This window comes from Ictalurus punctatus, chromosome 23, assembly GCF_001660625.3.
Source record: "Ictalurus punctatus breed USDA103 chromosome 23, Coco_2.0, whole genome shotgun sequence".
Classification (NCBI taxonomy): domain Eukaryota; kingdom Metazoa; phylum Chordata; class Actinopteri; order Siluriformes; family Ictaluridae; genus Ictalurus; species Ictalurus punctatus.
The window spans coordinates 12,399,419-12,415,360 of record NC_030438.2 but is presented as its reverse complement, the minus strand read 5'-3'; the positions used below and the strand labels follow the sequence as shown (position 1 = coordinate 12,415,360).

The window sequence follows — 15,942 nt, the reverse complement described above, 5'->3', positions numbered from 1 at the left end:
GATGTGTTAAACAACTTGGAACATGGCATCTTTGGTGGCAGACCACACAGGTAGTAGGTGAGCAAAAGTATTGGAACAGATTGTCTTAAAGTAACACTTAATATTTGGGTACATATTCCTTTCTTACCATAACTGCATCAAGTCAGCGACCCTCTGATCAACTATTGCATTGTTCTATTCCTGTCTTGTACCACAGTTTCTTTCAGTTGTTTGTTTTGGGGGGTTTCTCAGGAGATAAGACGCATGCATATTTGGATTAAGGTCTGGTGATTGGCTTGGCCAGTCTAAAACCTTCCACTGTTTTCTCCTGATGAAGTCCTGTTGTGTTGGCAGTGTGTTTTGGGTCATTGTCTTGCTGGATTATTGCTGGAAGTTTGTCCTAAATAGATTGGATGTAAATTGGCAGACAGAATGTTTCTGTAGACTTTTGAATTCATTCTGCTGCTACCTCCATGAGTTACATCATCAGTAAAGAATAGTGAGCCTGTTCCAGAGAAAGGTATGCAACCCCAAGCCATAACACTACCTCCACCGTACTTGACTGATTAGCTTGTATGTTTTGTTCTTTCTTTACACTTTTACCTTTCCATCACTTTGGTAGAGGTTAATCTTGGCACAACCACATACACACTCACACACCCATTCATACACTATGGACACTTTAGACACGCCAATCAGCCTACCATGCATGTCTTTGGACTGGGGGAGGAAACCGGAGTACCCGGAGGAAACCCCCGCAGCAGGGGGAGAACTTGAAAACTCAGCACACACATGGCCCTGGCGGGACTCAAACTCTGGACCCTGGAGCTGCTAACCACTAAGAAACCGTGTACCCGGTTTCAGAACTTCTCACTATTTCTTTGCGAACTTCCGATTCTTACTGCTGAGTGGTTTGCATCTAGTGGTATAGGCTCTATATTTCTGCTCTTCTTAAAACGGTGGATTATGGTACCTTCACCCCTGCCCTGTGGAGGTTGTTGAGGTCACTGACTTTTATTTATCCATCCATCTATCTACCTACTTTTACCCCCCCCCCCCCCCCCCCCAAAAAAAAAAAAAAAACTCACAATTTTTCTGTCATCAACTGCTGTTTTTCCTTGGCTGTGGCTGTTTTTCCTCCAAATTGTTGTACTGGCTAAGCCCAATACTAGGCAATGGTTCTGATCAAGTTTCCCTCTTTTCTTAACTTGTTAAATGGTTTGCTTTTCTTCTATAGACAACTCTCTGGTTTTCATGTTGGTTTATGCAGTCTTCACAGGAGAAATCCAGGGCTCAAACCAAGAATAGACATTCGGAGCTATTGTTTAAACAAATCAATCTAACAGTGCATACCTGGCAGGGCCCGACAATGCGAGCATTTCACTTGCATTTGTGACTAAAAATAGATCTGTGCGAACTGTAAAATGTATTTAAGAGCATATGTGTGAATAAGATTAAGTATTAGAAAATTCAGCCCAAGCCGCCTCAAATTTATTTATTTATTTTTCTTCCAACAAGTTGATATAACAACGATGTGGTCACTGCACTGAACCAATGCTGTCTGTTGGGAAAAATAAATAGATCACGTGATCGGTGATCCACTCTCAGGGTGCTCTAGCGTAAATGCACAGTGAGCTAGATAGATGGCTAAAGTTGGCTAATAACATACGGAAAGTATGAAGCCTATTAATTATTTCAAAAGACTGTGTGACAGAAACAGAAGTTTCGACTGAAACAGTTGACTGTTGACAAAGTAATGTTAACTGAAGCCCCAGGCGGTGATATCAGTTCGTCCTCTACCTCCGGAAGGAAATGCAATTTTAACCTGCAGTAGGATAATATGATGTAATCTAGCTAACAACACTCCACAAATATTGTAGTTAGCTAGCTAATGCACTGCAATTTAGTCATAACTATCAAAATACAAGTTGGCGAAAAACAGCCTTGTTTTATGTTAGTTACATTTTATTTTAATAGTTCCCATTATCAACAACAAGGTTGTTCACATTAAATGATCTGTAAGTTTTAATCAGTTACAGTATGCATTCATTTGGACTGTTATTATGCCTTGGTTAATTTGTTTTAATCAAATAATCATTTGATTATAAATGCTTGTGATGGATAGATAGATACATTAGACAGATAGATGGATGGGTAGATGGATAAGCAGAGGATAATTATGTAATAACACTGCATATATAATAATGTTCATCTGGGTTAGCAGTGGTTTTTGCGTCGCCACACTTCCATGGATGCAATTTTTGCCCAGTGTCTTTCTGATAGTGAAGTCATGAACAGTGACCTTTATTAATGCAAGAGAGGCCTGTAGTTCCTTTGATGTTGTCCTTGGCACTTTCTGACTTGCTGGATGAGTAATTGCTGTGTTCTTGGAGGACTTTTGGAAGGTTGGCTACTTCTGGGAAGGTTCACTACTGTGCCGAGTTTCTCCATTTGGAGATAAAGGCTCTCACTGTGGTCCTTTGGAGTCCCAGAGCCTTTGAAATAGCTTTGTAACACTTCCCATACTGATGTTTTTGGGGAATTAGTAACTATGGGGGCAAATAGATTTTCACACAGGCCCAGCTGGTATTGAATAACTTTTTTTGCTTCAATAATTAACATTATCATTTAAAATTTTTATTTTGTTTACTCAGGTTGCCTTTGTTTTATCTTAGATTTTGTTTTAGTTTCTGAAACAATTTAATATGAGAGATGCACAAAAATAGGAGAAATCAGGGTGGAGCAAATAGTTTTTCACAGCCCTGTACAGATACAAATACAGATACTCGTTAATGAGCAGTGCACACCAATCCAAAATATCAGCCATTCCTGGTCATTGCCACAACCCTGTTTTTGTTTTGAAATGTGAAACATGATGGAGATTTCTTATCAATGCTGGCTGGTTTTTGTGTGTGTGGATGTGGTTTTGTGTGGTAGGTGGTGTTGAGGAACAAAGAAGAAATTTGGCACTGAGAGGAGTCTCTTCTGTCTGTGCTCAAAGTGCCCTATGGGAGAAATCTGTCCGAGAGAATGTTACAAACAACAAGATTTCAGAACAGGTACCCCACACACAGATGCACAATTCCACTCTCTTAATCCCCCTCTTAAAACCAACCAAACACACACGCACGTATACACACAAAGGCACTGCATGGTTTCTTAAAAAAAAATGCTTACTTCACACAGTGTGCATTGCCACGTTACGGTTACTATTTCATATCCAATTCAGTTCAACTTGGCTGAATACCTGTGTCCTATTGTACATAGTCTCAGTTCTGTAGAGGTTGCTATTAACAAAATGTTTGACAGTCCCAGTAAGTTTCCTATTACACATAACGTAAAAAAAACAACTCTGACATATGGCTTATTTTATGTTAGTGTGTGTACCGTAATTTCCGGACTATAAGCCGCTACTTTTCACACGCTTTGAACACTGCGGCTTAAACAATGACGCGGCTAATTTATGGATTTTTACGAGCTAACGCGCTTCATGCCGCCAAAACATTTAGCCTCGTCACATCGGACCAATGAAATTACTGAACAGGTCACGGTGGATTCAGTGGTTCAAATTAAATCAAACGCACTCACACTAAATTCTTCAGATCAGTCATTTTGCGCTTCATGCACACCCCCTCATCACGGAAAACACACGAAGAAATGCATATGATGCAGCTTTCAAGTTAAAGGCGATCGATCTGGCTGTCGAAGAAGGAAATAGCATGCGAAGAGCAACTTTTGCTCCAGTCTGCCGGTGGATCCTAACAGCGTCGAGCAGTGTCATAAAATCTACCATCACCAGCGGGTTTCGAAAGGCTGGACTGCTGCGTGATGAAGAGGACAGCACAAGCTCAAGGGCGAATTTGCCTCGAGACGTAAGTGACATTGAGAGCGACAACGAAAGAGAGACTGAGGAAGTGTGTGACAAAGTACCGGTAATTCTGAGGCTGTTCAATTCCGACACTGAAGAAGGCGACTTTAGTGGTTTTAGTGCGCAGGAGGAAGATGAAGATAGCGATCAATGACTTTTCCTGGTAGGCAACTGTATTTTTTAATTTTTTAACCAGCCGTGTTACAGGCACTGTTCGGAAAAAAGCATTTACGGTACGTATTTAATTAAAAGTTTAAAAAAAATCTGTGTGTAACATCTTTCTGTGTAAATATCTCATGTTACAATGTGGACACCTGCGGCTTATAGACTAGTGCGGCCTATATATGTACAAAATTTTTTTTCTTTTTAAAGTTAGTGGGTGCGGCTTATATTCAGGTGCGCTCAATAGTCCGAAAATTACGGTACTATAGATTGATTACACGAAAGATTAGCTACTGAGTGTGGATCAGTGAATTAGTTGGCCTGTAATGGCACCAGTACATTAATCACAGTAAAAACAAAATTGAATGCATGTATTCTGTGTCTGGATATCAAATGGTGTTCTGTTGTGCCTGTAGTTTACTAGGGCTTACCTTTGTTAACCTCGTGCTCAGAGTGAACTAAAAGTGTGTGCATGCGTCAGGATCTGAACAGGATGAAGAGGGAGTTGTTAGTTCCAGGGTCCAGGTTGCTGACCCCTGCACAGAGCCGAGTGCCAATACTGCTGGTTAACCAGGCAGGGAAACAGCTGGGAGAGGAGCGGCTTGGATGGGGATCCGGTTGGGACTTGCTCCTGCCCAAGGGTTGGGGCATGGCATTTTGGGTACCTTTGGTAAAGACAAGCTTCTTTTTATCCTACAAAGCTTTAGAAGTACCTGGCAACCTGGAAACGTTTACTTTGTGATCAAAGACCTGTAAAAATTTTAATAAACTGCAGGTTAGCTGATATTATCCCACACAGTTAATCTACTCGACTGCTAATTACCAGCCCCTAATTGTTTTTAAATGCCAGTATGTCAACCATTCAGGTACCAGACTTGTTAGGAGGTCTGGGTATGAAGTTATGTGGTTTGAGCTTTGATGAATCTTTTCAGTAATAGGCAATGTTGGGTGAGTTACTCAAAAAAGGTAATCCATTACAGATAACTTTAAAATTGCAATTTGATTACATTACTTTTTTTATGCAGTAATCATTAATCAGATTACTAATTACTTTCAAGTTACTTTCAAAACCTACCAAACTACAAAAATACACTACAAAGTGAATAGTTCTTTCAGTAATTTTAGCGCACATGCTCAGGTGACTCATTAAAGCGTATTCTCATTGCTTATTAACTGAAGCAGCCGCCAGGGGCGTTAGTTGGACTGTAATCATCAGGGCTGGGCCCAGATTCTTCTCCATGCATTTTTTTCCCAGCTCAGCTAGTAGCCAAAGTTTTATTTTATGTACACTCAGGTAACTTGGTTGTCAATGTATGACACGATCAGAAAAAGTTGGATTTGTCCTAAAACTTGCCTCGGGTGTTGTCACTGTTTGTAGGACTACCAGACCGATTAAAATATTAAACTCTTTTTGTTTGGTGTCACTAGCCAAGGGGAGGCACAACTAAGCTATGGGTTTAGCTGCTTTGCCATGCAAAGTACATTATCTTTCTTTATGCTCTGCTCATATGATGTTCATGTAAACTGGAACTCATTTACACACCTTGTTTTCCTGCTCAGCATGAGAGGATGTTACTGTTAGGGCTGTGGCAGTTTTTATATTTTATTAATTTTTTTTTTAACCACCGCCAGGTTAATGACCTAATCCCTGTGGAGAGTGGTGGTGGGGAGGAGCAGGGGTTAGAGATTGGGTGTGAAATTGATATCACTATATATAATATAATATAATAATAATAATTTTAAAAAAATGTGTGTGTAAAATATATATATATATATATATATATATATATATATATATATATATATATATATATATATAAAATATATTTTTTTTAAATTATTATTATATTATATATAGTGATATACACCCCTCACATTTTTGTAAATATTTGATTATATCTTTTCATGTGACAACACTGAAGAAATGACACTTTGCTACAATGTAAAGTAGTGAGTGTACAGCTTGTGTAACAGTGTGAATTTGCTGTCCCCTCAAAATAACTCAACACACAGCCATTAATGTCTAAACCTGTGGCAACAAAAGTGAGTACACCCCTAAGTGAAAATGTCCAAATTGGGCCCAAAGTGTAAATATTTTGTGTGGCCACCATTATTTTCCCACACTGCCTTAATCCTCTTGGGCATGGAGTTCACCAGAGCTTTGCAGGTTGCCACCTTCCGTTTGAGAATGCCCCACAGATGCTCAATAGAGTTTAGGTCTAGAAACATGCTTGGCCAGTCCATCACCTACACCCTCAGCTTTTTTAACAAGGCAGTGGTCGTCTTGGAGGTGTGTTTTGGGGTCGTTATCATGCTGGAATACATGCTGGGATCATGCTCTGCTTCAGTATGTCACAGTACATGTTGGCATTTATGGTTCCCTCAATAAACTGTAGCTCCCCAGTGCCGGCAGCACTCATGCAGCCCCAGACAATGACACTCCCACCACCATGCTTGACTGTAGGCAAGACACACTTGTCTTTGTACTCCTCACCTGGTTGCCATCACACGCGCTTGACACCATCTGAACCAAATAAGTTTATCTTGTTCTCATCAGACTACAGGACATGGTTCCAGTAATCCATGTCCTTAATCTCCTTGTCTTCAGCAAACTGTGTGCGGGCTTTCCTGTGCATCATCTTTAGAAGAAGCTTCCTTCTGGGATGACAGCCATGCAGACCAGTTTGATGCAGTGTGCGGCGTATGGTCTGAGCACTGACAGACTGACCCCCCACCCCTTCAACCTCTGCAGCAATGCTGGCAGCACTCATACGTCTATTTCCCAAACACAACCTCTGGATATGATGCTGAGCAAGTGCACTCAACTTCTTTGGTCAACCATGGCGAGGCCTGTTCTGAGTGGAACCTGTCCTATTAAACCGCTGTATGGTCTTGGTACCGTGCTGCAGCTTAGTGTCAGGGTCTTGGCAATCTTCTTATAGCCTAGGCCATCTTTATATAGAGCAACAATAATTTTTTCAGATCCTCAGAGAGTTCTTTGCCATGAGGTGCCATGTTGAACTTCCAGTGACCAGTATGAGGGAGTGTGTGAGCAATGACACCAAATTTAAAACACCTGCTCCCCATTCACACCTGAGACCTTGTAACACTAACAAGTCACATGACACCAGGGAGGGAAAATGGCTAATTGGGCCCAATTTGGACATTTTCACTTAGGGGTGTACTCACTTTTGTTGCCAGTGGTTTAGACGTTAATGGCTGTGTGTTGAGTTATTTTGAGGGAACAGCAAATTTACACTGTTACACAAGCTGTACACTCACTACATTTGTAGCAAAGTGTAATTTCTTCAGTGTTGTCATATGAAAAGATAGAATCAAATATTTACAAAAATGTGAGGGGTGTACTCACTTTTGTGAGATTGTGTGTGTGTGTGTGTGTGTATGTATATGTATGTGTGTGTAATGTTTTTTTATATATATATAATATAATATAATATAATATAATATAATATAAAATAATATAATATAAAAATCAAATGAGGCTTTGAGAAACAGCCTGTGGGATACATTATTGTGGTTGAGGTGCAGAGGAGAGAAGTGAAACATGCACATTTCACTGACAAATACTTTATTTCTTTTACAAGTGTAGTATACCATAAGCCTATGAAACTTTGAAAGAAATACCAGTAAGACGGTAACCTAAATATGTTTAAAAAGCTAAATATTAAATAAAATAAAAAAACGCGGCCGAGTGTCATGCCTGGAGATGGATCCTGAGATTTGTAGGCTGTGTTTGCCCGTTTAACCAACATATGACTTCGTCCAAATTGATTGGTTCAGTTTGTTTGTTAGGCACGTATCCAAAATGTTCTCAGATCGCCAATGTAACATTTGGTTTCCCAACAAGATCCATCGTGGCGGCAGAACCCAAAGTAAAATTGCAGAAACCTCCTGACTGGGTTTTGCCGAGCTCAAACGAACACTCTCCAAACTAACAGACACCATATAAGGTTTGGTTATGATTACATAATTTGTGTATTAATATAAAATCTCCCCCCATATGGTAGGCTGTCAATACAAATTAATATAGCAACTGTTGTTTTATTATTGTATACAAAACATTGTACTTTGTACTTGTTATAGTGCTCACTCAAGCAGAAACATTAATGTGGTGTGTGATTTGACACCACCACAGGTGGCACTCCATCACCGCGGTGGCGAGGTCATGGTAACAGTCACAGCCCTAGTTACTGTCTCAGTTTCAACCCCTTTACTGGTAAAATAAAAATTTTGCATATATATACATTTTTCCTCACACTGACAGTGTGAGTTAGCGTTTGGAAGAATTGAGAGCTGTCGCCCAATAAGACGAGTGTTTCCACGTATTTTCCTGTAAACCCTGTCTGAGTGGTCTCGCCTCTGTTCACTGAAGATATAAAATTACAACACTACCGTCTTCTTTTACTCACATTCTATTACATAGTGACAAACCATTCCTAAGTGGAAAATTATTCGGGGCTAAAGAAAATATCTTCAGGGCTACAGCCCAGCATGCCCAAGCCAGGTTACGCCCCTGGCAGCTGTGCAAAACATGATTCATTATAAAAAAATAATTTTACTTATTTATTGTTAAGAAAACAAAAATTTGTAATGCAAGTAAAGTAATTTTATTGACCTCAGTAAAATGTAATCAAATTTCATAAATTTAAAATGTAATGCATTACATTACTGTGCTGTCAGAAAAAGTAATTAGAATACAGTAATGCGTTACTTTGTAATGTGTTATACCCAACTCTGGTAATAAGGAAAATGCCATTAAATGGGATCTTTCAGGTATCCATATAGTGTATGTACTGTCATGCCCTTGACTTATGTAACCCTGTGTGTCAGGTGTACTGTGGTGTACGTGTTGGGGGTCTCCAGATGAGTTTAAAACACTCCCAGTATAAAAGGATGCCCCATTTTCCTCATGATTACCCAGACTGCCCTGCAGGTGTCCGCTTCCAGGAGCAGCAGGAGATTGAACTGCTGGAAAAGTTTAAGAGGTGCAAAAACTTTTATTAAAGTATGTCATTTCCGACACTGTCTACTGTTGAATTGTTGTTATAACCTTGTGTAGTGCATCTCTTCTGGAGTCTCAAGTCTTAGGATTCCTTTTCTTGTAGCTTCCTAAAGAGGAGGACATAATACTTTTTGGGATTCTTGGCTTGACAGGTTTTAGCAGAAAACTAGAATTTTGGCTTGTCAATGTTTTTCTTGATATAATAGTTCAATTTAGCCTGTGATGATTGATACATTTAGCATTACCTTGTGATTACCCGCAGACGCCCACCTTCCAAACGCACAAACTACATCAAATATGGCTGCGCGACTCCTTTCCGGTGCCCCTGGCAACAACTGGTAGAGGAATGGGAGAAGGGAGTGAAACAGCATGAAGACAACCAAGACACCAAGACAATTAAAATAAAAGACATGACATCACTCTCTGGAGCTGGCCCGAACCCAGCATCTGCCTTTATTGTTCTAAGGTACAGTAGTTGTCACATTTCATAGTAATTCTTTCAGGTCTTAAATCTTGTTAAAAAATGTAATAAGTGTTAATAAATAAGGTGGAGAGAAATCAACTAGTCAACTAATTAACATACATTCTGGAATTTGTTTCTAACGACTTTGCACATCTGGGTCCTTTTTTATTTATTTAATTTTTTTTATTTATGCCTATTATTGTTGGTAAATTTGGTCTGTTGAATTGGATGGAGATTGGAGCTGGTGAAAAACAATTTAAATCTTGCCACAGATTCTCAATTGGACTGAGGTCTGGGCTTTGATTGGGCCATTGTAACACATTCACAGTTTTGTTTTTGAACCCCTGCAGTGTAGCTTTGGCAGTATGCTTAGTTTCAAGCCTCTTGTAGAAGTTTTCGTTTTCTTCTAGGATAGCCCTGTATTTGGCTCTATCCACCTTGCCCCCAAATCTGACCAATTTCCCAGTCCAATCCAGACATATTGGGACAAGCAAACATTTGATCCTCTTTTAAACAGTGCATATTAATAATGGTTATACACTCTATCAAATAATACATACAATTTTGAAGTTAACAAAAACCAGATCAGTTGCATGGAAAAAGTAAGTGCACCCTATGTTTATCACACCTTCAAATCCATAAAGTTAGAATTGTGTGTTCAAGACTAGGTGCCAGTGATTAGAACTGCTTAGGGACTGTAGGTGTTATTTAAAACTCTCGCATCTAGTGTCTGGTGTTCGCTTTGCTATTTAGGAGTATGGTGTCCTCATGCTAAGATCTAAAGACTTCTGTAAGGCCTTCAGAAAAAAGGGTTGTGGATGCCTCTGAGTCTGGCAAGGGATTTAAAATGATCTCTAAATTATTTGAAATGCATCATTCCACTGTAAGGAAAATAATCTACAAGTGGCACAGATTTCAAATGACTGCCAATTTGTCCAGGACTGGCCATTCTAGCAAATTCAGCCCAAGAGCAGACACTCTGATGCAAAATGAAGTCGCAAAGAATCCCAAAATTTCATCACAGGATCTGCTAGTAAGTCTGTTGGTGTCAAAGTGTGTGCATCTCCAATCAGAGATTGCGCAAATTTGACCTGCATGGGTGGCGTGCCAGGAAAAAGGCTTCGTTCAAAATAGAATATTAAAGCAAGATTACAGTTTGCCAGTGAGCACATAGGCAAAGACCAGGCCTTTTGGAATAATTTGCTCTGTACAGATTAATCAAAGATAGAGTTGTTTGGCCTGACCAAAGACAGCTTGCTTTTCAGGAGAAGCACCTCATACCAACTGTGAAGCATGATGGTTGAAGTGTTATGGTTTGGTGTTATTTCGGTGCCTCTGGGAATGGATAGCTTGCATTCACTGATTCAACTGAGAAAAAGAAGAAATGGAGGGTTATGGAATATGCTAGTCAAAGCCCGGCTTTGAATCGCATTCAAATTTTGTGGTGGGTTTTGAAACAGGTAGTACATGCAAGAAAACCCTCAAACATCTTGCAACTGAAAGAATATTGCATGTAAAAGTGGTCAAAAAATCCAGAAAGTTGATGTCAGAGACTGGTGGACAATTATGCAAAATGCTTACAAGGAGTTATTTCTGCTAAAGGGGGCAATAATAGCTTCTGAAGCCAAGGGTGTACTTACTTTTTCCTACAGAAGAATATCACTTTCCTTGAGTAAATAATTTAAAAAGCTAATTTTCCTTGTGTTCTTGTTCCTGTATATCAATTTCATTAATAGGTACTGTTTCAAAGATGATCAAATGTTTGCTTGTCCAAATATGTGGTGTAAAAAAAATAAATAAAAAAGGCCAACAATTTCCTTGGGGTGTACTTATTTTTTTCACAGGACTCTGTATGCATTCATGCTTGTATATACAGCCATAACTTAAAAACCACTGGCTGGTGAAGTGAATAACATTTAAAAATAATAATAAAAAAAAATTATAAAAAATTTCTTATTACAATGGCACCTGTCATGGGAACAGTCAGTTCTTGAAGTTGATGTGTTGGAAGTCAGAAAGATGGGCAAGCGTAAGGATCCGAGTGATTGACAAGGGACACGTTGTGATAGCTGGAAAACTGTCAAATTATCTCCAAAACAGCTGGTCTTGTAGTGGTTAGTACCTACTAGGGATATACCGATCCCAATACTGTGCTCCTGTACTCGTACTTGTAAAACTACCCCGATACAACCGCACCGATACCACTTTGACAACATGACATATCCTAACCTCTCGTCAGTTGAGCAGGTAATCGGAAGAGGAGCAATGTCAGCAATTTGGAGATATTTTAAGATAAGTGATGATGGTAAAAGTAGAGCAGACTGCAAACTATGCTCTGCTAAACTGTTAAGAGTAGGGGTAAAAAAAATAGCTAATTTAACACAAGCAATTTGATTAGACATCTAAAGAACAAACATAACACCGAGTGCCAAGAGTTTGCTAATGCTAGTGTAAGAGGGGTTAAGGAGAACTCGTGACAGTCCAATCTCTAACCAGGTTCGAATAATGCAGGCATACACACGTACAAATAAAGCTTTTACTAACTTTGTCAGAGCCACATTTCCTCATGGATCACTGACTTTTTCACGCTCTCCCCTTGCGCATGTCCCCCTACCCCAACATGAACTCAGTATGTCACTCGCACAAGCGCAACAGCACTACTTCTCATACTCAACACAGTTATACTGAAATATAAATGACTCATAATATAAATTTGCCTAATCGCACATAAACATTGAAAATAAAATAAAGCATTTAAAACTCTTATACAAAATATAAAACAGAGCAATAAATCTCACACTAGCAGTGGGAAACAGCAACAACCAACTTGGCAGCAACCAACTTGGAGAGTTGGTTGCTTCTCAACTTAGCGAGAGAAAATGTCCAGAGACAACCCACGGGCAGTAAAACTAACAGAAGCTCTTACCCAGTTCATTGCTCTTGATGACCAACCGTTGTCGGTTGTAGATAATACAGGATTTCGTCGTCTTCTTTGTGTACATGAGCCAAAGTATGAGATTCCTAGCCGTCACCACATTACAGATACCGCATTACCAAAGCTGCATGACTTGGTGAAAAAGCACATCAGGAATGTGTTGTAGGACATTTCGGCCTTCAGCTTCACCACTGATATTTGGACTAGCAGAGTCAGCCCAATGTCTCTTAAGTTTAACAGCACTGTGGATTAATGAGGATTTTACTCCCCAGAGAGTCGTTTTACAAGCAACGCAGTTTACGGGTTCGCACACTGGCCAAGCCATAGCAGGTGCATTTGATGACATGCTTCAGATATGGGGCATTCCGAAAAGTGTGAAGTACTCATATCGGCACTTGGTATCGGCAAGTACCCAAATGTAAGTACTTGTACTTGGTCTGAAAAAAAGTGGTATCGGTGCATCCCTAGTACCTTCCAAAATTGGTCCAAGGAATCACTTCACCTGTCAGTGATTTTAATGTCATAGCTTATTGGTGTATATAGGTTCATATAGCACTAAGGAATAGATGAAAAGTAAACATATTATGAAATACAACACTGGTTATTTTTGTTGAGCTTAAAACTGCAGACTGCACATTTTCCCACAGACATTTAAATCGTCTGAATTAGTCATCACAGTAGTTGGCGAATCCCAATACTATCAGTCATGCTGTAGCTCATATCATGCAATACTAAATAAAGTATCAATTAAGATGTGGATTTTCTCAATGAAGTTATGGATTTTCTGTGTAGGAGCCGAAAGGTGCTGAGGCAACTGTCAGTCTGGTGTCGGCCATCTTCATACACTCGGAAAGCACTGGGTGGTTCCTGTGCGCTGCCGTTATGCCCTGACGTTATCATATCTCTGCAGGCAGAGTGGAAGCGCTGTGTGTTGTGGGTACGTTTGAGTGCTCTGGGTAAGGGGCAGCCTGCACTTCATGCCATGCTTTGTGTGCCCACCACTGAAGACCTGCTACGCTTGCGTGAAGACCCCCAGTGGTGTGGCCCCAATGAACCGCAACACACAGACCACCTAAAGCACCAGCTGAAGAGGAGGGGCAAGAGAGGCGAAGCGGCACTATGCTGTTCTGCTCTTAAGGAAGAGGAAGACTGCAACATTCCTGAAACGGATGATGCTAGTTCTGCTTCCAAGATGGAAAAAAAACGTGTTCTTTTCCATATTAATCAACACTCTGACCCTTCTGTTGTGCTCAGAGATCCTCTCCCCAAGCCCAGTGCATCAGTTACTGCAGATCCTAGCCACTCCTGTGTTGAATCTCTTTCCTTTACTGGCTGCAGTAATTCAACTTTAGTGCAAGGATTGTGGACTAAGCTACTGCCCAATATGTCATCTCACTGTTCCCGTATGACCCTAGGATGGGTGGTGCAGGGCGATTTCTCCCTGGCAACAGGAACGGGGGAGGCTTTAGGATTTGTAAGTTTGGTGGGCCTCCTGCAAACACTTCTTGGGCAATCACCCGATCAGCGAGGCATTGTGCTTCTGCGCAATCCCACCTCCCTCCAGTACCGCTTCGCAAGACTCCATATAGAAGCCTGAAGCACTGCGTAATCACTGCACCACTACCGCACAAATGGATCAGCATCAGTACCTGAAGTTCAGTTTACTGTTCCAACACAGTTGTACATCTAAGATCATATTTCTGTTTTATACAGATCTGCATTAAAGCCGTTGGAAATTCTGCTTGGATAAAGTAGAAAAAATAGGTGAAAAGAAACTATGTAATACAGCACACATTATTTTTGTCAATCTTAAAACTCCAGACAGCACATGTTCCCACAGACTATTAAATCGTCTGACTTAATAGTTATCACAGTAGTTGGCGAATCCCGATGCTATAATCAGTCGTGCTGTAGCTTATATCATGCAATACTAAATAAAGTATCAATTGAGATGTGGATTTTCTCAATGAAGATTTTCACTAATCTGGAGCATTGCAGTTGAGGGGGCTCTTAGCAGAGAGAGAGAGATCCTCTTTATAAACACTTATTAAAGTAGGACTTAAGTAACAATGTAGTGAAACAGCTGATTTGTTCAAATTGTTTTCATAAAAAGGCTGTTAGTTTCTGGTTCATGAGTTAAAGTTTAGTACTGGTAATGTCAATAACATTTCTGCCAAAACCATAAAAAATAAATTGTAGTAGGGTCTATTTATCTATAACGAACTCATCCTAGAGATTTCATACTTTCAACATCATATTTGGTCAGTCTAATGTAAACACCTTGGCGATATTGGATTGCAAAGCTTTTGAGTTGAAGGGCGTGTTCGTGACGACCTGACAATATTCGATATGAAACGAATCACATTTTTGAGGCCTAAACATGCTAGAAAACTCATGAGACTTTGCACATGCCTCAAAAGTGGTGAAAATTTACATCTGATGCAGGTTTTAGAATTGAGTGTGGCAAAATGGCTCGATGGCGCCACCTATAATATTTCAATGACGTGCGCCTTGCTCTACGTTTGACCTACATGCACGAAATTCGGTACATGTGTTACATGCCAATACTTACAAAAAAAAGTTTCTTGAACTGATGCCCTAAAGTGAACAGGAAGTCAGCCATTTTGATTTTTCTCTTAAATTTTTGCTCAGATTTTGCCATCTCCTGGCATCGTACTTTAACAAACCCCTCCTAGAGCTTTAATTGGGTTGACATCATATCATATTCGTTCAGTCTCATCAAAAGGTCTTGACGATACTAAATTGCTAAACTTTTGTGTTTTTGCTACACAGCATGGGTGTGGAAATTGTTATACATACAATGCCCAATCTGCACCAAACTTAACATGTTTTATATGAATCCTATCCTGAAGACATATACATGCTAATATATTTACATCGTGATACACGCCTAACAACATATAAGTGCTAAAAAAAAATAAATAAAAAAATTTAAAAAATGGAATGGCGTTCCCCTGGCAGAGCAGCCCCAACCTGCACCCGGGTGCAAGGGACCGTTCATCACTGCTTGCAGCTTTAATTTAGATTTAGAGTTTACTTTATGATGCTGAAGTTTATAGTCTAGACTGGGCTTCACACACTACACATTAAAAGTTTTGTAGGCTATGAGCAGAGTTCTGTACTTTTGGAAGGTTTGGGGTCTTATTCATAAAACATTTCAAACAGTCATTTGTTATGCTTCTGCCACTGAGAATGATGTTTTTAGGTTGTACATCCATCCATGCATCCAGGCAAGATTCGCACTAGCGTGATACCTCAAGAATGAGTGGTTGAATGTTTAAGATTTATATGGAACTGTGGTTGTATCCAGCAGATGAACTGATGACATTTTGAAATGGATCCAAATAGGGTCAAGGTCACCGGTAGGACAAATGTCTGAAATAGTTCATCTATAGTGTAATGTTTGATTCTATTGTATTTTTTAAATTATTATTATTTTATGGCATACAAATTAGTAACAAGATGAACTAGTATTGGTGGTGGCATTCCCC

At 39.8% G+C, this 15,942-nt stretch overlaps 1 protein-coding gene across 2 annotated transcripts in view; it reads left to right on the top strand.

Moving 5' to 3' along the window:
• The window catches only part of pop1 (POP1 homolog, ribonuclease P/MRP subunit), a 29,315-nt gene extending 14,929 nt beyond the window's left edge, over positions 1 to 14,386 (top strand). Inside the window, exons 12-16 of one of the 2 annotated variants that reach the window (XM_017453735.3) lie at positions 2,917 to 3,038; positions 4,491 to 4,679; positions 8,861 to 9,015; positions 9,295 to 9,498; positions 13,223 to 14,386. In XM_017453735.3, coding sequence (XP_017309224.1) covers positions 2,917 to 3,038; positions 4,491 to 4,679; positions 8,861 to 9,015; positions 9,295 to 9,498; positions 13,223 to 14,027 — 1,475 coding nt within the window. In that variant the 3' untranslated portion in view covers positions 14,028 to 14,386. The remainder of the gene's footprint in view (positions 1 to 2,916; positions 3,039 to 4,490; positions 4,680 to 8,860; positions 9,016 to 9,294; positions 9,499 to 13,222) is intronic. The other variant, XM_017453736.3, reaches the window with a different exon arrangement.
• Positions 14,387 to 15,942: the final 1,556 nt, after the last annotated feature.